At 40.8% G+C, this 26,283-nt stretch overlaps 1 protein-coding gene and 2 long non-coding RNA genes across 4 annotated transcripts; 1 reads left to right on the top strand and 2 right to left on the bottom strand.

Moving 5' to 3' along the window:
* Positions 1 to 135: 135 nt before the first annotated feature.
* tmcc3 (transmembrane and coiled-coil domain family 3) lies at positions 136 to 19,381 on the bottom strand. Of its 2 annotated transcripts, none has more exons than XM_077543500.1 (6): positions 19,026 to 19,381; positions 4,673 to 4,822; positions 3,371 to 3,460; positions 2,612 to 3,297; positions 1,204 to 1,339; positions 136 to 1,117 (listed from the first exon to the last, which is right to left on the bottom strand). In XM_077543500.1, the coding sequence occupies exons 1-6, from the start codon at positions 19,068 to 19,070 to the stop codon at positions 812 to 814; spliced, it is 1,413 nt and encodes a 470-aa protein (XP_077399626.1). In that variant the 5' UTR covers positions 19,071 to 19,381; the 3' UTR covers positions 136 to 811. The 2 variants fall into 2 exon arrangements, with proteins under 2 accessions (XP_077399626.1, XP_077399627.1); XM_077543501.1 differs by lacking the exon at positions 19,026 to 19,381 and adding an exon at positions 12,800 to 13,029.
* On the top strand, positions 16,019 to 16,708 carry LOC144034613 (uncharacterized). The gene is made up of 2 exons (XR_013288254.1): positions 16,019 to 16,167; positions 16,333 to 16,708. It is a non-coding gene; the product is annotated as an uncharacterized LOC144034613 (long non-coding RNA).
* A 3,875-nt stretch (positions 19,382 to 23,256) lies between the features above and the next one.
* On the bottom strand, positions 23,257 to 26,055 carry LOC144035502 (uncharacterized). Its single transcript, XR_013288452.1, has 3 exons — positions 25,912 to 26,055; positions 25,212 to 25,411; positions 23,257 to 23,654 (listed from the first exon to the last, which is right to left on the bottom strand). It is a non-coding gene; the product is annotated as an uncharacterized LOC144035502 (long non-coding RNA).
* Positions 26,056 to 26,283: the final 228 nt, after the last annotated feature.

The raw sequence follows: 26,283 nt of genomic DNA, 5'->3' as shown, positions 1-26,283 counted from the left end.
TGGACTGTGTATATATATAAATGTATAAAATGCATATGTATATATTTTAAAATGCATATGTATATATTTTAAAATGTATTTTATATGTTTATTATCCATATTTTATATTTATAATTTTATATACAGTTCAGCGACCTAGTGGTTGAGACAGACTGGGAGGTCATGGCTTCAATCCCCAGCCGGGTCATACCAAAGACTATAAAAATGGGACCCATTTGCCTCCCCTGCTTGACACTCAGCATTACGGGTTGGAATTGAGGGGTTATATGACCAAATGATCTTCGAGCATAAGCCCCTGCTGCTGCTCACCGCTCCCTCAGCGGCGGAGAGCGAATTTCACCCCACTTTGATGGACGTGACAATGAGTGTTACTTTAACCTTTATATTTATTTTTTGAATCTCGTTTTTTATTGTTATATTTGTTTTTACTTTTATTTATTTATGGTATATATTTGTTTTTATTTATATTTATATTTATTGTATGTATTTAATATTTGAATTATATTTTCATATCCGTTTTCCCCCCCACTTTAATTTTTTTATTTGTTTGTTTATTTTTGGCACTTTTGGTCCTCCATATTGTAGTGCACTTGCTTCAAAATGCATGCATTTTGAACTTTGGTCATTGCAATCTATTAGTTCACCACTAGATGGCTCACAATTTTAGACTGCCCCTTATTTTTGGCCTCTGCATAGACTGCAGAGGATATGAAGTGTGTAACTTGTACCCTAAAACTCTTTTCGTGCATTTTAGGTTGATCCTGAAACGTGAACGCAAAATATCCCCACTCTTTGACGAGCAGCGTCGCTCTCAGTGCGGCATCAGCAGTCCTTCCAGGGCGCACTGCAAATGCTCCCAGTTCTTCCACAGCAGCGCCAGCAGGGACACGCCCACGCAGGTGAGCGCCAGGTGGAGGCGGCTGCGCAGGAGCGGGGCGGCGAATTTGGCCGCCGTGGACACGCACACCAGGATGACGGTGGCGATGGCCAGCATGATGTTGATGCACTTGCCCAGCAGCACTTTGGCGTCGGCGTTCTCCAGCTGCACCGTCTGCTGCTGCTGCTGTTGCTGGAGCTCCAGCTTGGACACGCGCGTCTGGCACGACTCCAGCACCTCCTGCGCACACACGCAAATATGATATATTGATATTAGCGTTTCAATGCGGGAAATGAGGTTGGCGGCGTGAAGTTGCCGTGGGTTACCTGGATGTCCCTGGCCCGCTCGTAGGCCTGGTAGGCCACCTTTTCCTCGATGCTGGCCAGCTCCTGCTTCAGGTTGCTGGTCTCGTGCTGGTGGAGCTCCGTCAGGTCGTTCAGCTGGTCCTCCAGGCGCTCGTACCTGATGCCCAAAACGCACAAAACAAAGATTATAAAGAGTTCAAGACCAAGAACGCTATACAGTCAATTGTCTCAATTTGCAGGGGTTTAGAGGCCAAGATCCGCTGCTAGAAGCCCCAAAAAATTGCAAATAGTAGATGCCTAAAAACGCTACAGTAATTTCCTTAAACCATAAATATGCTCCAAGCTAGTGTTTTCACAATAACTAAAATTCTGACTTCGATAATATACCTGCTTAAAGTACTTAAATACCAGTACAGAAACCTCAGTAAAAGCAGTGGAATAAAAACTGACATAACGCTATTGAACATTTTAAGTAATACTGTACTTTAAAGTATATTTTACCCTAAGCCAATCATTTTTCAAAGGGGAAGTCAATTCTCCCCCCAAAAAATCTTGACAATAATATGTTCTATGCAGCCCCATTAGTCTAAATGCGGTATTGTGGTTAATATCGCGTTAGTTAAGCAGTCAAACCCAGCAGTTTTTCTCAATATCAGAAGGCGGCCATTTTGGCACTTTGTTGCCATTTTGTCGTTGACTTAAGATGACGTCACAGTTGCTCAGGGCTCAGGCAACGACCAATCACAGCTCACCTGTTCACTGATGCTGAGCTGTGATTGGTTGTTACCAGAGTCATTTTCACTCGACAGCAAGTGGCAAAATGGCCGCCCCCTGAGAGGGATAAAAACGGTTGGATTTTGCTGCATAACTCATATTTCACAAATGTAATATTAATCAGAATGTCATGTTTAGACTAGTGAGGTCACATATTATTGTCAAGAAATGTTTAATGTTGACTTCTCCTTTAATATTTCTCATTAAGGTAAAAAAAAACAAACATACAATACACATATTGTACACACAGTAAGCCCCCCCATATTTGTGTTTCGACAGTTACAACTTTGTGTTCAGGCATAAGCAAATAAGTAAAAGTATGACTTTGGCGCCGTCTTGTAGGATCGTGGTGCCAAGTAAATATGTTGCAAAACATTGAGAACTTTAATTTTGACCAAAGTAGTCATTCGCCGTCGTCTTGTAGCATTTTTGTGCTGAATAACTATGTTGAAGTGAGCTGAGGAGCTCCATTTCGAAGATAGCAGTGCTTTGCTGCCATCTTGTGGCATTTACAGGCAAATTCTGAAACTTTTTAAGAAGGGGAGTCAATTATATGCAAATTTTCGCTCTTTGCGAATAGTGGGGAACACTTGCATCCAACAACACTGCAACTCTGCTTAACTTCTGGTGGTTCCAATTTTAGCGCAGTACTCACCTGTAGCGCTCCTCCTGTAGCACCTGAGTGAAGTATCCGTAGTCACGTTTAAACTGCGCGTTGAGCGCCTCGATGTCGTCCCCAAGCTGGGTCTGCACCTCGCGGATGTCTCGAACCATTTCCAGGACCTCCGGCAGCCGTCCGCCGCCGTCCGGCCTGCCGCTGCCGACCGAGCCTCCCGCCGAGCCGCCGGCCGGGTTGCCGTTGGAGTCGGCGGAGGCCGAGGTCCCGGTGGAGCACTCGTCGTCGCTGTGGTACTTCCCGGCCTTGGCCACGGTGGTGGCGCTGCCGCCCAGACCGCGGCCGCCGCCCTCGCCGCGCAGCCCCGAACCGCCGTCCATGCTCTTGAGGTGCGCAATGTTGTCGGCGCTCCCGTATTTGTTCCGGATGAGGTTGGCGAAACCGCGCGACTTGTTGAAGAAGAATGGCGGCGAGAGCGACACGACCGGCCCGACGGTCTTGACCTTGTCCAGCGTGGGGTGGCGCCCCGAGGCGCTGACGTCGCGCAGGCTGCCCTCCTTGCCGTGCCCGCCCGAGTCCCGGGCGCCGTCCTTGTGGCCGTGCTTGCCATTGGCCTCGCTGTCCTTGGCGCGCCGGTGGTACTGCTCCAGCTTCCTCTGCAGCCTGGCGATGGAGTGCGCCGACTTCTGGTTCTTCTTCTCAAACACCTGGCGGATGCGCACCATCTGAAGTTGTCAAGGAATGCAAAGTCAATTTCCATGGCAGGATACGTTTTGACGTTCCCAAGGTTATTTTCACCTGCTGCTTGTCAGCGTTGTTGACCAGCTTCAGGTACTCCGCCACATTCTGGTCCCGTGCCGTCTGCTCCACCTTGATCTGCTCCGTCACCTAAAGCGCCAGGAGTGTTTCCATGACGACCGGGGAACAAGATGTGTCAACATTCTGAAACCCGATTCCAAATATCGGGGGTCCGCAATAGGTAGAATCTGGACTCAGATGCCTTTCTATACAAAGCCAGGCCTATTATTAGACGCTTGTCTTTTAATCAGTACAACTTTTGAGGCCTATACAGTAATAGTCGTTTGATCTGGTCTTTACTGTAGTAACTAACAGGACACAGTTCAGCAATTTCACTTATTTTTGTTCCAATTTATTCTTAGTTTGTTTTGGGGGTGTTTGAGGAAAAGTGCCACTATAAAGCCATTTCATGAAGACTGTGGTAGGTAGATTACCCCCGGAATCCTGGGCCGAAGGAGCGAAGACCCCCCCCCCCCCCACACCCCCATTAGAAGGCCAGCCACCGTCCCAGTGAGGAGACCACCCCCCCCCCTCCCCCGTGAGGAAAAAGACAACAAAATAAAAGGCTAAAAACAAAGTGAAAGGACAACATGATAAAAGGAGCTAAAAAGTAAAAGATGGATCAATAAATTTAAATAGTTAAATGGAACACTTAAAAGCCAAACTAAAAGTGTCTTCTTAAAAATATCAACAGGTTTCCTTCCTGCACTGTACTACAAAGTCCTTTTTTCTTTCTTTGCTTAATCTATTAGCCCCTTAACATACATTTAAAATACTAAAGCTAACACTAAAAGTACACAAAACTAAAACTTCAAATAAAAATGAACAAATCCACCCTAAAAATAAAAACAAACTGAATTCAAATCACAAAAGACAAAATGACATAAAAAAAAAAAAACTAGCTATAATGAAAAATACAAAACTATTATAATCTTGATAACGTGAGTAATCGTCAAATGTGCCGGGAGGAAATGTTCCAATCTCACTTAATTAATCCGGAAATATTTACCACAAATTTGGTATCTTTGCAATATATAGTGACAGGCAGATATCGTAATCACGATCATTCCACTGTAGATTATTTTTTGAAATTTTTGTTTGGTGGTCTGCTGAGACTTTTCTCATGTAAACGACGTGCCTTGGCTCCATAAAAGTTGATAAAACACTGCCTTAGGGGACAAAAATGGGACTGAATGAGAACACATACGCGCCATTTGAATTTAATTGAGAGCCCTTCCACTAAATGGGAAAAGAGCTCAGGACACGAATGAAACCGTCCCTTCCGTTACGCATGCTGCTGACCTTGAGGATCTTCTGCTGCAGGCTGTCGATGCCGAGCGCCCCCTTGTTGAAGTCCAGGCCCACGCCGTCCACCACGTCCAGGTTGGACTCGGAGCCGCCGCGCCGCATGGGCACCGGGATGCTGAGGACATCGCAGCCACTGCGCTCCGCCTGGACAAACACGCGGGAAAATGGAAGTGACATCATCGCCACCACGCTTCACTCCTTCGCTAAATCACAGATTTTCAAACTGTCATTTTGTTTAAAACATTTTTTATAGTATACAGTGTGCTTCCACTAAAACACAAACTACAAGTTTCACTTCTTCAAAGGTTTATAATTAGCCTGGCATCTATGCTAATTTCAGCGAGTCTGTCTATGGTGATTCACATTGTAGTATGTTAGCATTAAGTTAGCAATAAGCTAGCAGACTTTTGTCCAATGAAAATATGTGGTTTGATTAACTCTTTGACTGCCAGACGTTTTCAGAAAAGGGATGCCGTGGGTGCCAGCCGATTTAAGCATTTTTGACTGATCTTTCAAGGTCCACAGAAAATTATGTGTTTGGACTATGGAAACACACATACTACCAATTGAAAGATTGGACTCTCATCTTTCATCAGAAAAAAAAGTTTGTTTCTACCTTATTCCGTTTTTCAGTAATCAACAATAGAAAATGGTTAGTTTCACCTCTGTTTTGAAAAAAAAAACGTATTTTAACGTCTTTGGCACTCCTCCATAGGATTTTACTAAACGTTATTTAACGTTTTTGGCAGTCAAAGAGTTAAACATTTAGGCGTTTAAGTATATGAATATGGAGGACCAAAACTGCCAAAATTCTAAAAAAATAAACGACTAAAAAAAAAAAAGACTAGAATTTAAAACAAAAAAGGATATTAAAAAAATTTAAAATTAAATGCGAAAAAAATATGAGTGAAAATAAAAAACAAGAAAAAAATATATATACTGTATACATAAATAAATAAATACATTTGTATTTAATTTTTGAATTACATATTTTTTATATCCGTTTTTATTTTCACTTTTAGTCATTTATTTGCAGTTTTGGTCCATTGTGCCAGGACGAAATGTTATTCAAATGAGGGGGCGGTCCTAAGCGTGTCTTGGGTTGAACTCCGTCTTGCAAACAGCCTTTCATCTGCGAACGGGTCTGCGAACCAGGAAGTCTCGCCGGCTTGGATGGAGAGCTCCAGCAATGGACGACTACTGTATCTTGTCAACTCAAGTCGCAATGCATTCCCTCCCTCAATGATGCGTAATTCATAATAAATAAATATAATATACTGTATATATAATATTAGAAATAAATTGCCACTTCCACACAATGTCAAGGTGCTGCCTTAAACACAATGTAAAATTTGAAAAAAAAATTAGCATAAAGTGAATTCAACAGTCAGTTCACTGCATTAGTTGACCTCTCTCGTCCTCTTATCGCACTGCTCTTAATACAAATATGGAATTTTAACACCGGATTTCTGCAGGCTTTAATCCATCACACTGTGGTTTTTGCCAAGGACTCTGTGCATGTGTGTGCGTGTGTGTGATACACAAACACACAAACCTATGCCGTTACAATACATGAATAAAAACGGGGCTAATGTATTGCAGAGATAACCTCCAGCACTTTGCTACAACAGCTTCATATAATATATTCATGTGTATGTGCGTGTCCGTGTGTTTTCACAGCTCTCCACTCGTGCTGAAGACACTTTTGTGAAACGAGCTTGATGGTTAACATGGCAGCGGAAGAAGAAGCGCAGCCGGCTCGCTCCATTAAGCAGCAAAAAAAAAACATCCGCACTTGTGCCAAAAAGAAGAGGACAGATAGAAGAAGCTGTTTTCGCTAAATGAGTGCGCACATTAAAATGTCTACAAACTAAATTAAGGCTACATTTAAATTCAGAGCACGCGCACATGCTCGCAGAGTTGGAAATGCTGTTAAAGTTCATCAGGGAAAAAGGAAAAGGACAGATTAAGGTGAAATGCTGAGTCGGAGGCCCCAGGAGCCTCTGAGAGGAACATCCTGCGGGAAGGGGAGGGTGGAGGGGGGCGGGGGGGGGGGGTGGGTTGTCTCACACACACACAACCACAGCCAGAACATACACATGATTACGTTTAGTGCAGGAACTTCAAGAGGGTTCCAAAGGCCCTGAGCCAAGGGAGGCAAAGTACACAGCCACTAGAGTTCACATCCAATTAAAAAAAGACCTTATCAAAAAGGTCAATCAAACGTTGTAATCAAAATGTTAAGGGCGGCTCACAGGACAGCATAATGGCGATGGGCAAAATGTGCGTTTTGTTAACGGGCAATATGAACAAGAGTCAATGTGTGAAATTCAATTCAATCAAGTTAACACAATTTGTGTGTAATGAGGTGCAAATAATTACAATAAGATTAAAGTTGTTGGGGCCTAAACGGGCTGCAGAGGAGCTCAAAACAGGAAGTAAATGACATGTTCTGTCATGCTAATGCTAAATATTAGCATGAAGTGTCAAAAGCATGAAAATGTATACATTTAATGCAGCATGTTAAGAGATGGAAATAATTAAGATTCAACCCACTTGCTGCCTAAATGGGCTGCAGAAGAAATCAAAACAGGAAGTATGGTCTCAAACTCAAGGCCCGAGGGCCAGATCTGGCCCGCCACATCATTTTGTGGCGCGCAAAAGCAAATTATTTTTCATTTTCATGCATCTTTTGTTACCAATACCCCTTTTAAAATAAATGTAATATTTCAACAAACTTTTTTTTTTTTTTACTGGCCTTTAATTTCAAAACTAGCATGTTTATCAAAACTAATGCTAAGTAATTTGGATGTCTAAAGTTTTGATTGCTCTATTTGGGTAAATATTACATTACAGTACTGTATATTTGAGGAAATTCTCGATCCCGCGTGCATTTTAACACAGTGTGGAAATAATGCATCACACATGTGGCTATAAAATATACAGTATGCGTGTTCTGTAGTGCTGCACTATTTTGCTGCGGGGAATCAATACGTGAATCCAGCAACAATTGCGGCTGGTTATCGAGTTGAAAATCAATGACATGTTGGCAACACATAGCTAGCGAATATAACAACAGTGACAACATATAAAATGCGTATAATTAAAGGGCTTAAACGACTCACTTTGTTTATCCCCCACACACTTCATACGCTCCAACGCACAGCACCAGAGTTTCAAACCAAATAATGCACACACACAAAAAAAAAAAAATCGTAATCCCTCATCTACTCTACTCTTGTAATCCTGACAGTTTAATCTCAAAAAGATTACCCAGCAATCCCTGTTTCCTTTTCTTTTTTTTCTTTTTTTTTTTTAAAAATGGGGTCTTACTGAGGAGGCGAGGAAGGACTTTGGACAATGAAAATAAGGATTCTGGCGTCAAAGTGTCGTGGATGTTTTATGAAGGACAATGCGTCTCACCCCGATGGAATGCGGAGATTCTTGGAAGAAGACCAAGATGTCGTTAAAAAAAAAATAAAATGCAAGAAGGAAGTTTCATACAGTAAATCACACACTTTGCCTCTTCCTGCTGCACAAAGTCAAGGCGTGCTTTGATGGGTGTCAACCTGTCAAATAGAAAAACGCACTGCAACGTTGCAAAACAAAAAAAATTCTGCATTTTCTTCACTTCTAGCTTCTTATAGGTGTCCCAATACTTTTGCTTTCATAGCGTACCTAATAATAGGTACCCATGGGAACATCAAACGACAAACGTTTATTTTTTTACGCACTCAACATACTGTTTGAGCAAATAATAGGAAGCACCCCAAAAATGGCTTATAATTGCTAATAGAAGCACTACTTTTGTCTAAATACATCTCCTCAACCTACTTCAACAAAGTTCCTTGACACCAAGATGCCACCAAAGTAATACAGTGGCGCCATGCAAACACAAACAAAAGAACGAAGTCAGGAAAAACTGAGTGAGTCTGTAAGCGGCACTAATACTTGTTATTTTTTTGCAGAGGATAAAGAATATATACCTACGAGTATTGTTATATTGTTTCTCTTCACGTCTTGGTGAACATTTTGTGTCCAAATATCCATTACATCGATGCCGTTCATTAGCCCATGTATAGTATTCCCAACTGTGTATTAGCATCAAGCTAGCAGACCTTAAAACAAAATTGTGTACGTGGTGACGTAATTAGGGCCATTTTTTTTCTCCTGATGAAGAAAAATGTGCCATTTATTTGAAAGAGTCATTATTGGTCTTTCTGATCCATCTGTGACCGTTTTATCATCCCGCAGAGGCCATTTCCAGATCAAACCAGACATGTGCTTCTCACACTGGCGCTGGATCAGCTGTGTGTGTGTGTGTGTGTGTGTGTGTGTGTGTGCGTGCGTGTATGACTAACGTGTGTGTGCGTGTATCACTTTAACGAGTAGAGTATTTGCGCCTGACTTAATCCCCAGCGTGTTACTCACACACCCGACATGGCTGTCGCCGGAGCGAGTGTCTATCGGCGGCGGGATTAGCCCACATTAGCTCACTAATCCGCCGCCATCGAACCCGCGTGCCGCCGATGTCGCCGTGCGACAGCCGACGGCGCGTGAGGCGAGCGTGGCATCCGTCGGACGCCGGGCTGGAAAAACATTGGGCCGGTTGCCGTGACAACGGAGATGAATGAAAAGAGCCAGCAGCGAGGCCATCGGTCGCAATCTCTCTCCTCCCGTTTTTCTTGCGTCCCAAATGGATAAAACTGCAAAGTGCGATGTCAGTCAAAAACCTTACACGCTTCTTAAGTCGCCTGAAGCCCACATTTGATCCACTCACATTTAAGATCGCTCGCAGCATCTAGTAAAGCTGCTTTCAAACATTTAGCAGACTTCCTACACAAAAATGGATTATTTGTCAAATCTTCCCGTCTCATCTTCAGGCAAAAAAGACCAAAAATAACACTTGAAAAATGCAAATAGCAGGATAAATAGTATATAGTGATGCGTAAACTTGTTGAATTCATTCCTGTTATTTGAATTTGTGACAAATTTGCAGTCTAGGCCGCACAACGGACCAACGTGGGGCACTACATTTTGAAGGTATTGCGAACATTTGATGCTAGCTACCGCTAATGCTGTCTTGGTGTGCTTGAGCATAAAAAGTGATTATTTCTCTTGTTTAAAATTGAAGTCAACCGTAAAACATTTCTTGACAATGTTATGTGTGAGCTCACTGGTCTAAATATGACATTATGATTAACCAAGAATATGAGTTATAAAAGCATCCATCTCAGCGGGCGGCCATTTTGCCACTTGCTGTCGACTGAAGATGACATCGCAGTTGCTCAAGGCTCAGGCAATGACCAATCACAGCTCACCTGTTTTCTGAAGCTCAGCTGTGATTTGGCTGTTGTTACCTGACACCTGAGCAACTGTGATGTCATATTCACTCGACAACAAATGGCAAAATGGCCGCCTTCTGATATTGATTTTTTTTTTTTTTAACTGCTGGATTTTGCTGCATAACTCATATTCCACTAACCCAATACCGCATTTAGATTAGTGGGGCTGCATAGAACATATTATTGTAAATTTAAAAAAAATGCTTTGACTTCCTCTTTAAACTCATTCACTGCCATTGACGGCTATAGACGTCAAAAATTCATTTGAACTATTTCTATTAGTTTAACATTTTTCCCACTTTTGTTAACAAGAGCATGAAAACCTAGAATTTTTTTATTGTACATTTTGAATAGATATAAAATTTAAAAGTTGTGATTAATAGTGAGTTAACTAGTGAAGTCATGCGATTAATTACGATAAAAAAAGTTTATTTTTTTTAAATCATATCAGGCGCTTTAAATTTTTGATGCTAATTAACTGCATGAACAAAAGTGGATTTTTTTTTAAACTAATAGAAATAGTAAAAAAAAAAAAATTGTTTTTACATCTATAGCAGTCAATGGCAGTGAATAAATTTAATTCTTCAATTCTCTAGGTCATTACAAATCATTGAAAATATGGACGGCTAAAAGAATAATGAAAAAAATGACATAAACATAAATGACAAAGACTTAAATCAAACCTATTTTGTACATTGTGTCAACCAGAAACAAAACTACCACGACACACAACCGTGCTGATCAACTTCGACATGAATTCTTGATCAATCGTAAGCATCCGTGCTCCACGCCAACAGAAGGCAGCATCAGAACAAGCTCATCAGTTTTTACATCACAATTTGACCATCTGAAAATGCTTTTTTTTTTTTCCTGACAAAAAATGGCAAGAGTGTCCCGAGGGCGAAATAAATGGGACACCCATGAGGAAAATCCCCAAAATGCACGCCGCAGCGCTTGAAGGCAAATCAGTCAGGGAGCGCAAACACAGCCTGAGACTTTCACTACGCAAACGCAGGGATTATTACTATTATGTAAACACATAAACGAGAGCAAACAGGCATTAAAAGACCATTCCATATTGATGTCCCGATAACAAGACAAATAGAGTCCAGCAAATCCATTTCCTTGAAGGGAAGCTTCTTATCACACGTACGCAGTGAGTGATGCATCATGGGACACAGACAACAGAGATAAAAGTCTCCAGCTGTGTTGGCAATCACTCCCTAGCCACTTCGCTGCACCCGATATAGTGAGTTTTGTAATAATGCTGTTGGAATGAGTATGGGGTACATCATGGATTGATTAATACAAATATATAATAAAAACAATGAATAAAAGAGCCCCCCCCCCCCCCCCCCAAAAAAAAATAATCAGGAAACAGGGCCCGGACACTCTCAACAGAGATGAAGGAATGTTTACTATCACACGCTTGGGATCCACAATGCTTCCTGTGATTTTTAACTTTTTTTAAATGACATTTAAAAAAAAAAAAAACTAAAACTACAAAAAACTAAATCAAAAAAAGCATTTAATTAAAAAAAACAACAATAAAATCTAACAAACCTGCTCTGAAAAGTAATTGCAGCTAAAAAAAAAATTAATAAAGCTGAACTATAATGAAATTGCCAAACTATTGTAACACTCCTAATCAGTAAATACTTATTTTTAGCGAACTATATCAGGCAGTACGGAACGAGTGGATATTTCCGAACGCGGCCTCCATAATTGGACTGTCCAAATAAATGTCAAAGGGAACCTCTGGCTTCCGAAACGTAATGAAGTCGTCAGAGTGAGACGGAGCGTTACAATCGCATCTCCGGGTCCTGTCGACATAGAAAACCCTCGCTTGCTAAATTAGACGCCCAAGAGTAAACGTGTACGAGCACGATGGTGCAAAGTATCGCCTGAACGCCCCTGGAGGAACTAATCCAGGAAGGTGAAAACATGGTTCTCGGACGATGTTCCACAGAGGAGACAAGCTGCTAGGGAACTCTTGATCTAGTAGTAGTAGTGACCTTTAAATAGAGGAGCACTCTAGCTTGATAACGCAGGTCAGCATGAGCATGTCAACAATGCACAACATCAACCTGAAGGAAAGCAACATCCAGCCACTGGTATTTAAGTCATAACCTGAACAATGGGCAAACCTGTGCTGCAATGCCTGCATACTTTTACTATACAAACAACCTCCATGAATGCAAGTCGAATGCATTTGCATGCAGCAACAAAGTCCACTTGAGAAACGTAATGAATTTCCGCCAAAGTCCATTTACAATAGGACATTTTTTAAAGTAGCTCGTTTCAAGGAAAAACAACATTAACATCACTTGAGAAAAATAGCTTGCAGTAGAGTATTTAGGGAAATTCATAGATCGGCGTAATGCACGCAAGTCAAAGCACCCCAAAAAGAGTGACTTATTGCTTGTTTGCAGCACATACACTAATCAGCCACGATGCAAAAAAACTTTAATTTAGTCAATGAAGTCTGGCTCGGGAAGTGGTAGCATGTTTTTAAGAACTGATGACAGATGTTTGTAGTGTTGCTTAGCAATGTGTCATGCCACACAATTACATGCATTATTTAATAACAGAATGATAATCGCTTGCAGGTGCCAAGTAGATGACGAGTTACCTGATCTGTTTTTAATCAACGTGGCATGCAAATTGCAATACAGCTATTGTAACATAGTGCAAATGTAATCAAACAGTAAGTTTTGACAGCGAGTGCAAATATTATAGGTAGCTATAATTAAAACTTCATTAGACCAACATTTACCATATCAGCGTCGATGGGGTAACGGCAGCCCGACTTGTGGTAAACTTTTACCCGCAGCTCCACCGGCTCCGGACATAGTCGCGGCTCGACCGTCTTCCGGTCCTGGTTCCTTAGCGGCTACGAAACGAACACATCCCCGATTGCAAGATACTACACCGACTCCAGCAATGAACACGGTGAGGATCGCCCACGGTGCCAGCACACCGGCGCCGCTGAGAGCCGCGCGCAACTCCACAAGCTGCTACTGGGACGCAGTTAAGCCCCGCCCTCCGCGTCAGAGGCGGGGAGGTGTGGCTGAGCATCTCAAACACACCCTGCGTAAAATAATAGCCGCGTTGCAGGAGAGAAATAAATAAATAAACAAACAAATAAATAATGTTTTTAATGTCTTGAATAACTTAACTTTTCTAAAATTATTCAAATTGAAATGTATTGCACATCCAACAGTCAATCACAATCACAACTTCAGTACTTTTACTGAGCCGATTTCGCGATAAACGTATAGAAATAATTGGTCTAAATAGTGCTTCATTCGTTAGTCAGAACTAGCTAGAGTCCCCCCCCCCCCCCCCATAAAATTTGTTAACCTATATTTATATAATATACCCTTCTCCAACACACCTGAAGCTCATCAGCAAGCTCTACATAAGCCTGATAACGATTCTGTTCATTATAAACAGGTGCGTTGGAGCAGGGAAACATTGAACACTCCAAAATTGTCCATATGTGTGATCGTGAGTGTGGATGGTTGTTGGTCTCAGTGTGCCCTGCGATTGGCTGACAACCAGTTCAAGGTGTACCCCGTCTACTGCCCGAAACCAGCTGGGATAGGCTACTATTAAGATAAACATTCTTATTTATACTTTTTTTTTAACCTCATCTACGAATGACATGGTCTATCTATCCATTATGAAAATCAAATGTGCCCCTCGACCACAAAATTATGCCATAAGGAAAAAAAATAAACGGTATTTTGTCTCATCATAATGTCATTTTTCCGCTTGAATTTGTGTCTACAGGCTGCTTTACTGGCAGTAGGTATTGTGTCATGAATCATTAATACATGTGGGCCCAACTATAATGAAACTAATTAGTGTGCTTAGTGTAATGCGATCTCTCAGCATCCACTTTTTGTTAATAATTCATCTCATCTGGCCATTTTGTCACCTGAAGTGTGCGGGGGGGAAAAAGCTCAGTTGAAAGGCTTTGGCGTCCTGTCATGAAAACGTTGAACCCATTACATCCACCTTAAACTCTGCGGGACATTAATCATCATAACAATAAAGTGTGAGGGCTGACAGCACGGACCCCCCGAGGGGGCTTTGCCTCAAGCCTTGAGCTCTGTTATTGAAGTCGGGCTGATTAAGCCATGTTGTTTACTTTCTGTGCGTGTGCGTGTGTGCGCGCTGATTGATGGTCTCCCAGCTATAATCAATACTAATAACTCCACACACTTCCAGTCCATTTCAGCCGTGTATCGATTAACATGATCGACACACGTGTGTAAAACAGAGACAAGAGAGACGTTTAATTGTTATTTATTCTGGACGTAATTATACTACGCGTCGATTATGATGATGATGATGATGATGATGATGATGATGATGATGATGATGCCACATGTGCGTCAAGCCAGAGCAGAGATGGAAGACCACCGCATGACACCATTGTTCTTCTCTGCAAGTGCTCCTGTTTGTGTTCTTTACGGACTTCCTGCCTCACTTCCCGTCTCCTACCAGAGAGACTCGAACATTGTTAGCAGGCCGGGCAGCTAAAAAGGAGGGTCGGGCCGAGGGGGATGTTTAGGCGAGAAGTGGGACGTTCTGATGTGGAATGTTGGAGGGAGGACGCACCGTTATGGGAGCGTCCTAAAATGTTTAGGAATAGAAGGAGGAGGGACAGAATGTTCCCACGGGATTCGCAATGCCCATTCGGGATGGTCCAAAATGTCACTATAGTTAACGACTAGCACCAGAGAGGATTACATGATGTCATATTTGTTTGTGGCTTAGTTGATTAGCTTGTTGTTGGTTAGCCAGTTGGTCCGTTCTGTTGTTCATTTGGTTAGTCGGTTTGGGAGCTGGTTGGTCAGTTGCTTTGATGGCTAGTGCCTTATTCACTGGGTTAGTCTGGTTGTTTAATCAATTGATTAGTTAGTCAGGTGGTCAAGTTAGTTATCCTACTAGTCACTCAGTCTGTTGATATTTGCTCAGTGGGCTTGTTAGTTGGTTGGTCAGTTGGATGGTTTGTTGGTTATTTAGTTAAGTGGTCAGTAAGAAGGCCAGTCGGTTATTAGTTTTTTTTCCCCCCTAGTTGGTGAGTTGGTTGGTCAATAGGTTGGTCAAGTCTTCAATTGGTTGGTAAGTCAATTAGTCGTGCGAAAATTAGGTGTTTGCTAAGTCGGCTAATTTTTTGTCATCTAGTTAGTCAGTCTGTCAGTGCTTCAGTTAGTTAGTTGGTTGGTTATCTGGTTCATTAGTCAGCTGGTTAGTTTCTATGTTGGCCTGTTAGGTAGTCAATTAGGCAATTGGTTGATGAGTTGGTTAATTTGATGGTTAGCCCCTTGGTCACTGGGTCAATCCTTGGTTATTTAACCAGTCGGTCAGTCAATCTGTTAGTCAGTTAGTAATTGGTTATCTGGATGGTTAGTCAGTTGGTCAGCTGGTTAGTTTCTTAGTTAGTCGGTTGGCTTGTTGGTTAATATGAGATAGTTAATGGGCTGGTCAGTTAGCATGGGGCTGTAACATGCAGATTCAGGAATGTTTCTTCAATTTCTCCATGAAAGCCTTTAGGAGGATTGTGTCTAAGAAGGGAATTTTCCAAATTGTTAGTCCTGGGCGGAGGTCGACAGCGTGTCAGTCCAGTTTAAAGATAACATGACATCCGCTGTGCGCGGAGGAAGTGACAGACGGGAGACAGCCGAAGAAAGTGAAACGCAACGCCAACAACTACGTGACACAACATCCTCCGTCACAGACGCTCCCCGAGGAAGGAGGAAATAAATCTTTGCTACTTTTTTTTTTTTTTTTTTTTAATAAAACCATCGCTCATGTTGCTTGGCGACACGTCTAATGTGTCCTGAGGGAAAACAATTACACCTGTTTTATATGCATGAGCTTTATTATCTCCCGTTTGCATCCCCCCCCCCCCCTGTCCACGTGTGAAAACGTGCGCAGGCCACGTGGTTACGTGTTGCTTCGCTCGCTCTTGTGTCCGACGTGTCGCTCCGCTGGTGCTGCTCAACCTCATCAGGCTCAGCAGCAGATGACTAATGATGACGCTCACGTGTGCGTAAACACAAACATCATGCTACGGTTGCAAGAGAATGAGCGGCACCAGCAAACAATCAGCATACACATCATACAAATGTGAGTACATTTATGAGTAAAGTGAGCTGAAATCATCCTAATTATTTACTTTATACGACCTACTTTTTGTGGCATTTTTTTGTATGGTGTGCCTTAGTTCAATCAAGGTTAAGCCCCGCCTCTGAGTTTCCCCCATTTTCCCCAATAATGGCATTTTTTTCGCAGACTGTCGCCTCTTTTGTGCACTCCCGGCAGGGGAACTAAATCACCGGGCGTCCTGAATGGACTCGCCAAGGCCGGAGAACGCCTCGTGGTGTCTCTGGCGGTAAATTTAAGGTGACGCCGTGCGTCGAGCAGATGCGGCGCTGTCACTACATATCACACGCCGACAGTTTGGGCTTTCGTTCTGCCATTGAAGCACTTTTTGGACTCATTTGTGGCACTCGAGCAGCAGATGGAGCCGGCACATGCAGCGGCGAACATCTGCTTGATGGTGTGCAACAAGACCTCCCCCAAGGCCAGTCATCACCTTCCTAAACACCCTTTCAATTGCCTCATTTTAATTTAGGAATGGAAACATCAATAAAAGTGTATATCTTAATGCATCTGCACATTTATTTAGTTCTTTAACTAAAATCAGCCAAACGTGCTTTTACTAGAGCATCGCCTTCTTTTGTTTACTCATTGACAAAACTGCTCTTGAAATTTCAAGGCAAATCTGTGAGGTAAATGAAAAATCTCGTTCGATCAAGTGCAAAGCAACCACGAAAGCTGTTTAAATATCAAATGTACTTGTGTGATCGTATTTTACGAGCGTGACGTGTGCTGCGCGTGGGTGCGCACACACATCACATAAACGCAAACACACACTCACGGCGCCAGTGACCTTTAGAGCCTTTTGTCTTGGTATGAGTGTTTTGAAGTTTTCACAAGGGTAAAGGACAGCTGCTGCGAAGACGCGTGGGCTCGCTTGCAACCCCGAAAAGGCCGACACTGCCTTTAATATCATACAAAGAAAAGAGCGACACAAAGATAGTGACAATTAATATGTCTGGGAAATATGGTAATGAGGTCAATCTTTCATGCAGATATTCCGCCTGTTAGCTTTCATGATCTTTCAGTCACAATTTGGGTATTGTGATATATAATGTTTACATTCATTGCGAAATACTTGCTCCTGTTTATGATTGCTTACAAATGGAATGAGTGCGTGTGGGTCTACGTGTGTGTCAAATGTTAATGAGGAAGTGGGGGGCTTCTGTCTGGTTTCCATAGTAACAAATTGAGTATGGCATGCGTAATGAAGATGAGGGCTCTGCAGAATTATATTTACTTTATGAACAGCTAGGGTCCTACTCCTCCTCCTCATCATCATCATCATCATCATCATCATCATCATCAAGGTCATTAATCAGGCACACGAGGGCGTGTCTAATCAGTGTGATGCTTGTGATTAATGCTAATTGCTAACATCGTTAGCATCAGCGCATGATTGCCACTGCAGCACTGTGAAAAAATATATATTTGACGTCATCTTCCTATTTTGAGCGTGTCGTTGGGGGCGGCGGCGGTCTGTGCTGGCGTGGTGGGAAAACAGGAAGTGCCCCATTATACTGGAGCAGTTACACAACGTTTTTTTCTGTTTTTTTGTCGTTGTCGTTGATTTATTTTATGCTATTTCCTTGCATGGAACCATATAAATTACAGGGACTGTAGTCTTCCATGCAACACAGGTGTGAAGCACCTCTCAGAATAAGTGCTATTATTAGACATTTCTTCCTGCCTTTTTTTGTATCAATTTTCTGACATTTATTTTGGGCAATTTTGCGGGCATTTTAAGATAATTTTCTTAATTTCTTATTTTGTTTTGAGGCATTTTATGGTTACTTTTTGATCATTTTCTTTCCTACTTTTAAATCAATTTTCTGACTTTTTGGGTCAATTTTGTGGACATTTTATGGTCATTTTCAGGACTTATTCTTTTGTTTTTGGACATTTTATAATTATTAAAATTATTATTTTTGATTGATTTCTTATCTTCCTTTAAAAAAAAGAAAACATAAATTTTCTGACTTTTGTGGCAATTTCACGGACATTTTATGGTAACTTTTTAGACATTTTTAGGCCATTTTTTCATCTACCATTTTTTGAGTATTTAATTGTTGTTTTTTGTTTAAATCATTAATTCATTTAAAGAATATTTTAATACAAAAAATAAGAATAAGTAAATATATATATATATATAATATTAATAACGAATATACATTTTTACAATTTTTTTCTTAGAGATAGACAGGGAGCCACAGGGGAGGGACTAAAGAGCAACATGTGACTCCAGAGCTGGAACATAGGCAGTGCCTCCATGCAACAAAGGTCTGAAGCACTTCTCAGAAACTGTGCTGAAATGGCGGAATAGTATGTCAGTGATTCCCAATTATGGAACATAGTCAGTGATCCTGGTCTGGAGTAGCACGTGCTTCAATGCAACACAGGTGTGAAGCACGTAGCAGGGGGAAAAAAAGTGCTAATACAACTAATTATTATTATTATTATAATTATTAAAATGACTAAATAAGACTTTGAAGAGTGTGCAGTGTTCCCAATTATTATAAACTCAACTGCTATCATTCTTGAGCATACAGAAATATGCAATGTCAACATACGTGACTTATACGTTTTGTTTTTTAACTTGTCTCAGAAAAGGTGTGCCTGCCTGCCTGCCTTTGCTCCTTAGACATTCTTGAAGTATGACACAAGCAACCAAAGGTCAGCAGCGGTTGTGAGCGTGGCACCAAACATGGCGGAACTTGTCTATGTGCTGCAACACACGCCGCAACTTGCATCCATCCATCCTAACACTTTTGATCCCAAACAGACACAGGTGAGGACATGTTAAAGAGTCAACAAAGCAACACTACCTCCGTCACGTAGATGAGAGGCAAAGCGCTGTGGTTCTTCCTCATGGACTCAAAGTGAACAGCCGCAAACGGCCACAGCTTATTTCCCTGCGAGCTCTTGAGACACTCTTATTGTGAAAAAATGACACTTCCTGTTTCAGCACCTGTCAGTGCGTCAGTGCACACGCTCGCTCACTTCGCCCTGGTGTGCACAACAGCCGGCCAGACCTTAAAAGGGACCAAATGGAATCTTTGTGATCCTATCGGACACCCCCCCGTCGGCCTTGGAACATGTCGCCACAGCAACCACGGCCTCAGACCAAGGATGGAGACGACTCGGGGGACTTCATGTTGAGTTAGTGCGGGAATCTCCCAGCAGCCTCCAGGGGGACGATGCTTATAATTTACAGTCGTGTGTGTGTGTGTGTGTGTGTGTGTGTCTGTGTGTGTGCGTCCGTGTCTGTGAGTGATTCTTAAGGGCTTCTACAGATGCTAGAAAATGCTTGAATTTTGGATGAAGCACTTCAAGTAATTTGGACCACAAACTCCACTTACCGACTGCTGACATCACATTTATTTAATTATTTTTCGTGATTTTCTGTTCATTTAATTTCAAAATAGATACAAATATTCATTTAATTTACTTATGTTAAAAAAATATATATAATAAATTCACTTGTGTAAAATATATATAATATTTTAGCATTTCTATGAGACTAAATTAACTTGGGTGCTCAATGATAATGTTGATTGAAAAGAATGCAATCTTATTAAATGTGGAATATGAATCCATCTGAGGGGCTGCCATTTTTTTCCGGCTTAATTCACATTCCACAAACAGTATTAATCAGAATGCCATGTTTAGACTAGCGGGGGGGGGGGGGGGGGGGGGGGCTCACAAAACATTGCAAAAAATGTTTTTGACTCGACTTACACTTCAATATGAACTCTTGAGCAGTGATGTGTAGCGTTTCTCCTTGTAGGACTCCAATGGTTCGGTCCAACCACCTGGAACGGTGAGGAACACACACGTTGACACAGAGATGGAATTTTGTGATTAACAATCAGCTGGAATCTCCGACAGGAGCTGCTGGTTGGTGCAGTGCAACTGAATCATGTGCTTTATATATATATATATATATATATATATATATATATATATATATATATATATATATATATATATATATATATATATATATATATATGAAGGAGAGAGAGAGAGAGAGAGAGAGAACAGGCGAGTGCTCTTCAAATATAACTTGTTGAGCTTGTGTGTGTCATGTTGGACAAAAAAGTCCCAACCTTGATAAGTTGATGCCTCAGCGCCATCTGGTGGATCAGAGCAGGAAGAACATAAGCATAAAGTAAAAGATTGACGTGCGGTTGTGCTGTCAGAGACAATATTGTGCCAATTAGCCTCGTCTTTTTTTTTATAGGTTTCCGGTGACTACGTCATTTAAAAAAAACGTGGTTTGAAGAGAAATAGCGCTGAAAACATAGATAACTGCAGCTTTAAAGTTAAAGGCCAACACGTGTTTTTAATTAAGCACTCATCTTTACTGGATTGGAGTTCTTTTGTTACATTCTCTCCCCAAGGCTTCATTTTCACACCAGAGGGCAGGATTTAATCACTTTTTTCTTTTTATCAGGCACTTAACAAATGTTCATGTTCCCCTTCAACTTTAATTAAGTAACAATTTCCAAAAATGGAGCTCTCCAACAAACCCCGAAGCTCATCAGCAAAATATGTATAAGCCTGATAACGATCCCGTTCATCGGAAACAAGTGCGTTGTAGCAGGGAAACCACTGGACTAAACATTCTTGTTGTTTTTCCTTGATTTTGTCACTTAACTCACGTTTGGTCAGGTTCACTTGCAGTAACAGAAATGGCCGCTAGAGGGAAACATTTCATATTTGTGGACAAGGCACTGCCTCATTTTTAGTAAAACAAAAATACAGTCAAGTTCGTGACCAAGTTAATGAAAACATAAAACGATGTTTTTAATTATAACATATGTGAGACGTCTTGTTTTTGATTTGTTTTAAATAAACGTATGAAACAAACTATGCTCTCATATCTTATCATGAAGTGAATGTATAGTTCTAATAGAAACTTCTGTCACGGATCACGACACGCGCGGATGTTATCGGGCCGATGTCGTCGCTGACGTTGGAGGTTTTTGTGTGTGCAGGCGGTGGCTGCAGGTGTAGCAGCTCATGCAGGCCGAATGGGGGCTGCTGGTGGTGGCACAGCAGATCCTATCAGCGTTTGCCCAAAACACTCCCCTGTTGATTTGTTTTCTTGTCCTTAGTTTCAGACTCAATGGACGCTTGGATACTGTCACTACTTGTACTTTTTAATTGGACTTTGAGATTTGCATTTGCATGTATCTGTGTGTGTGCGGGCGTGTGTGAGTAGGTTAAGAGGTATGTGTTGATGTGCCATGCGATGCCTGTGAATCACTTGTAATGTTTTTTTCTGGCTGCGTGTCTCGCGGGCTTTCGTGTCAGCACACGCCAGCTCTTCCTCCTCCTCTTCACAAACACATTTTTTGCGTCACGTTAACGACCGATTAAATATATGCTCGGCACTTCTTACTCGTTCGCTGAAATCCTTTTTCATTGTGAAACATCCGCATTTGATCCTGTTTGACCTTTTTGGGGGAAATGGGAGCTATTGTCTCAATGTCCACTAGTAGGCACTGTTTCTGCATTATGCTTTTCTCAGTCAAGTTTTGGGATAATTTTATGAAAAGTAACTTCACATTTTGTTCATATAAAGGAGATTAAAAGTTTGAACAATTATCTGTCTTAAGTGTCCTAATGTTTTGTAAAAGTGGCTAGTCTAATGTTTAAGTGAAAGGCGTTGGCATGGGCTTATTGGCACAAGTGTTGGCTACTTTACAAGGACATCACCTGTAATTTCTCTTTCAATGATGGCTCATCTTTTGAAAATAGGTGTGTGTGTGTGTGTGTGTGTGTGTGTGTGTGTGTGTGTATGACATCAGGCCTTGAGTAATAATAATCAGCGAGTGTCTCAATGTCAACATGGGCCCTCCCTGTTCTGGCTTGCAGATGCGCATTCCTGATGCGCGTGTGTGTGCATGCATGCATGCATGCGTGCGTGTGTGTGCGTGTGTGTGTTTCGATGTAATTAAGTAGCGCATGGTCGCTCCTTGGAGGGAGGAGGCACCGCAGCAGGATATTTTTAGGCTACAAGGCATTTCTGGCCCTTCGCCTCAATCGTCTCCTTTCCCCAGGGAGCCAATCCCAGTTGACAGGATAATGCGCAGCACATGACTCGCTTATCCATTTCCAAGGAGAAAGATTTGTTCTCCTCAGATTACGTTTTCTTGCGATAACTGAAGCCAGAAAGCAATTTTGAGGTTAAATTATGACTTTATTCTCTTTTTTTTTAAAATTTTTATTTATATTTTAGCGAGTGGGGTAAACAAACTCTTGTAAAATTGTGATGCTACTTAAATCTTTTTTTTTTACATCATACTTCTGTATAATATAATGTATTTAATAATAATAATAATAATAATAATAATAAATTGACTTTTCTGGTAGTAATCTGAAATTTTCGGATAAAAAAGAAGAAGACTATTCTCAATTCTCATTCTTGTTAGACTATGACTTTTTAGTATAATTTTTTTTTCATTCTGGTCAAATTAAGACTTTTTCCTAAACTACAACAACTATTCTAGCATGACAATTTCCTGTAGGAAAAATACGACTTGGTGCAAAATTTGTTTTCTTTATTGTCGTAAAAATTAATCTTTAATTTTGCTAAGTAGAAACAAGTAGAACTTTCTTCTCTAAAGATTATAACATCTGCCTAATAATATGACGCTACTCCTGTAAGATTACAATTTTTTCCTTAAAAAAAAAAAAAAAAAAAGATTCTGCTACTTAAATTGTGACTTTTTTCTTAAATTTTCTTAAAATAAAAATGCAACTTTTTGCAAAATTTTGCAACTTTATTCTCTTACTTATAATTGACTATTTTCATAAAATGATCTTTTCCTTGGCTTTGTAGTGAGATTATGACTTTTTGGGAGGATAAAAATATGACTTTTTAACAAATTTTAAAAATTACTTTTCCCACCCAAAAATTACAACTTTTTTTCTCACAGGATTCTGTCTTTTTTTTTTTTGTGTAAAAAAATTCTCGTAAAAATTACATAAAAAAAAAAAAACATGGTAGTGTTTTCGCAGCGTCCGCCTAAGCATGTGTGCCGGAATGACGGCGAGGGGCGTGGCATAGTGAGGAGGAGGAGAAAGGGAGGGGCGGGCGAGGGGCCCCATTGTCCCACACGCGGGTAGCTGCCGTGGGGCCAATGGCGACGCAAGAATGCTGACGGGACAAAGGGCCATAACTGGCTTGTACGGCAACACAAGCGGCCCATTGTGAGCCACCACAACACACCAACCACAGCGAGGCACAGCCTGCGTGGCACGCCGGCCGGCCGGCGAGCGGCGAAACGCGTTCCCACACCGGCGGCCGGAGAATGGAAGCTCCTGGAACTTAGAGCCTAAAAAATACTGAGAGAGAGCGAGCGAGCGAAGGTCCCCTTGGCTCGGTTGATTTGTTGTGTCTTCACGCCAAGGTCGATTCCCACCGCACGGACCGCCTCCCTAAACTAAACAACACAACATACAAACAATACAACACAGTACAGACGGGCCATCAGTAAATAAGGAAATAAAAACAAAAAGTTCTGGCAAAAGGATAGATAAACACGGACTATAGGTTGGTTCACTTTTTGTTTTAGTTTCTTGATTTTTGTTGGAGAATTCTTAAGTAATTTGCACACTTTGAAGAGCTAAATTGAATTAGCATATTATTTGTAGCCGACGTCTTTGGCGTATCACCTCAGACAAAACACCAACGCTACGAGAGTGTGACGCTCGCGGGCAGAATTAAACCTGTAAGTGATGAGTTTTGAGATTTTTTTTCTATGAGAAGATTAACTCTTTGACTGCCAGACGTTTTCAGAAAAGGGATGCCGTGGGTGCCAGCCGATTTTAAGCATTTTGACTGATCTTTCAAGGTCCACAGAAAATTATGTGTTTGGACTATGGAAACAAACATACTACCAAATGAAAGATTGGACTCTCATCTTTCATCAGAAAAAAAAGTTTGTTTCTACCTTATTCGGTTTTTCAGTAATCAACAATAGAAAATGGTTAGTTTCACCTTTGTTTTGAAACAAACGTCTTTTAACGTCTTTGGCACTCCTCCATAGGATTTTACTAAACGTTATTTAACGTTTTTGGCAGTCAAAGAGTTAAGAAGTAAGATGCCTGTCTGTTCGGATCATTTTATTCAACAGTTGTATTTTACAGGAAGAGCGTTATATTCAAGGATTTAAAAGAAGAAGAAGAAACTATTAGAACATATTGTAGGAAATAGTATAGAAAAAAATGATTCATCGCGATTAATTACATAATATTATGTAATTAATTAGTTAAAAATGTTAAGAATTTGACAGCACATTTACTTTATTTATATAATTATTTGAAGCCATTTAAGTGAGAGGGATTCGGCCTGCCGGCAATAGCAATAATTTGTATATACAGGAATTGACGCTCATTGAAATGCATTTGGGAATTTTTTTTATTTTTATTTTTACTAACCTAAAAAAATATATAAAAAAATGTTTGGCCGCTGATAAACAAGTGAATCTACGTTTGTCATGAAAAACATGGGGAACCAGTAAAAATGGAACCGACTCCTTAACGTTTTTTTTTTTTAATGTACAGTACATGAAAAATGCTTTTAAATTTGGTAGCCAAAAAATCAGGTAACCAATTATTACATTTTAAAAATTACATGTTAAATGAATATATTTTAAATTGATTAAACAATAAAAAAATAAAATTATTTCAAATAATCAATTTTTCATTATATTATTTATGATTTTTTTCTAATTATGATTAAACTATACCAGCTATTTAAAAATATATATATTTTACTAGCATATGTTTAAAAACAAATTGTTCAGTAAGAAAAAATGAATTTAAAACAAATGAGTAAAATGCATTGCAATTAATAATTTTGGGGGGATACAACAGTACAGTACTCGTTTACATCCTGTCACATTCCTGGTTCCGGCAAACTACTGGCAAACTTGAATTGTCACAGAATGAACACAATTATGAAAAAAAAGAAAAAAAAGAAGAAGTCACCAACTCACCTCTGGCTGTCAGACAGGTGAGCCGCCTGGGACGAGCCAAGAATGCGTCGACACCTCACAAGCAAGCACGTCACTGCCAGTGGGAGGAAGACAGCCCAAACCCAAACAGCGCCGATGGTCGACATTCTGCGGCGCCATGCGAAGGCAGGTCACCGGCTCGGCTGTTTTGGGAGCGACACTGACGGATCGACTTCAGCACGCTGAAAAAGTCGCGGGCGATAAGGATATTTTTGACAAATCCGTGTGAAGAATTTCAAGGTCTTCGCGGCGACCGCTCGAAAACAAGATTAGACGGCTGTAAAACAACACGCAAGAACAGACAGATAATCTGTTCAAAATACAAACTTTTAAGTTAACATGAAAATTCAGCTTTTTTGTTGATATGTGACCAAATTTAGCTGGGTGGCTTCAGTATTGTGGGTAAAAGCAAAGTTAACCGTTTGGCTCCAATTGCTAGCCAGGTAGCTTCAATTTTTAGGAAGAAAATGTTGAATAAAGTTAGCTAGCAAGTTAACCTAGTAGCTTCAGTTTTTCCTTAACAATCGACAATTTAAAATCAAGTCAAATCAGTTATTGAGGGGGAAAAAGTAAACCTAGTCAAGTAACATTAGCCAAGTAAATAGTTTCACTTTCGAGTTTAGGCGAGCAACATTAGCCAGTTAGCTTAATTTTCTTGAGTATGGTTAACCAAATAGCTTACCTTTCCAATGATACAGTTGGAACTCAGAGCGTTGTTGGAATGAAAATGAGTCGAGTCGGGGCATCCGACGATATTTGTAAATGCAGCTCGCATTGCAGATTCACAATTTCAAGGCAATGTGAGGATATTGGTCATGTTAGCTTCTGTTATTTCATCGTCTTTGGTGAGGTTAGCTAGCTAGCTTTTGTTTCAGAGCAAAGTTAGCCTCATAGTGTAATTTTATTATTTTTTTTAAAGGTACGTGAGCACCAGTCAGGTAGCTTCAGTTTTTAATTATGATTCAGTGAACGTTGTCAAATAGTTAATAATAATAATAATAATAATAATAAAATTTTAAAAAAGATAGAAAAAAAGCCTCGCTTCAGTTTCTGA

The sequence above is a fragment of the Vanacampus margaritifer genome, chromosome 15 (assembly GCF_051991255.1).
Source record: "Vanacampus margaritifer isolate UIUO_Vmar chromosome 15, RoL_Vmar_1.0, whole genome shotgun sequence".
In the NCBI taxonomy this organism is placed as follows: domain Eukaryota; kingdom Metazoa; phylum Chordata; class Actinopteri; order Syngnathiformes; family Syngnathidae; genus Vanacampus; species Vanacampus margaritifer.
Note: the sequence above shows the minus strand (reverse complement) of the source record. Positions and strands in the feature narration are given on the sequence as shown.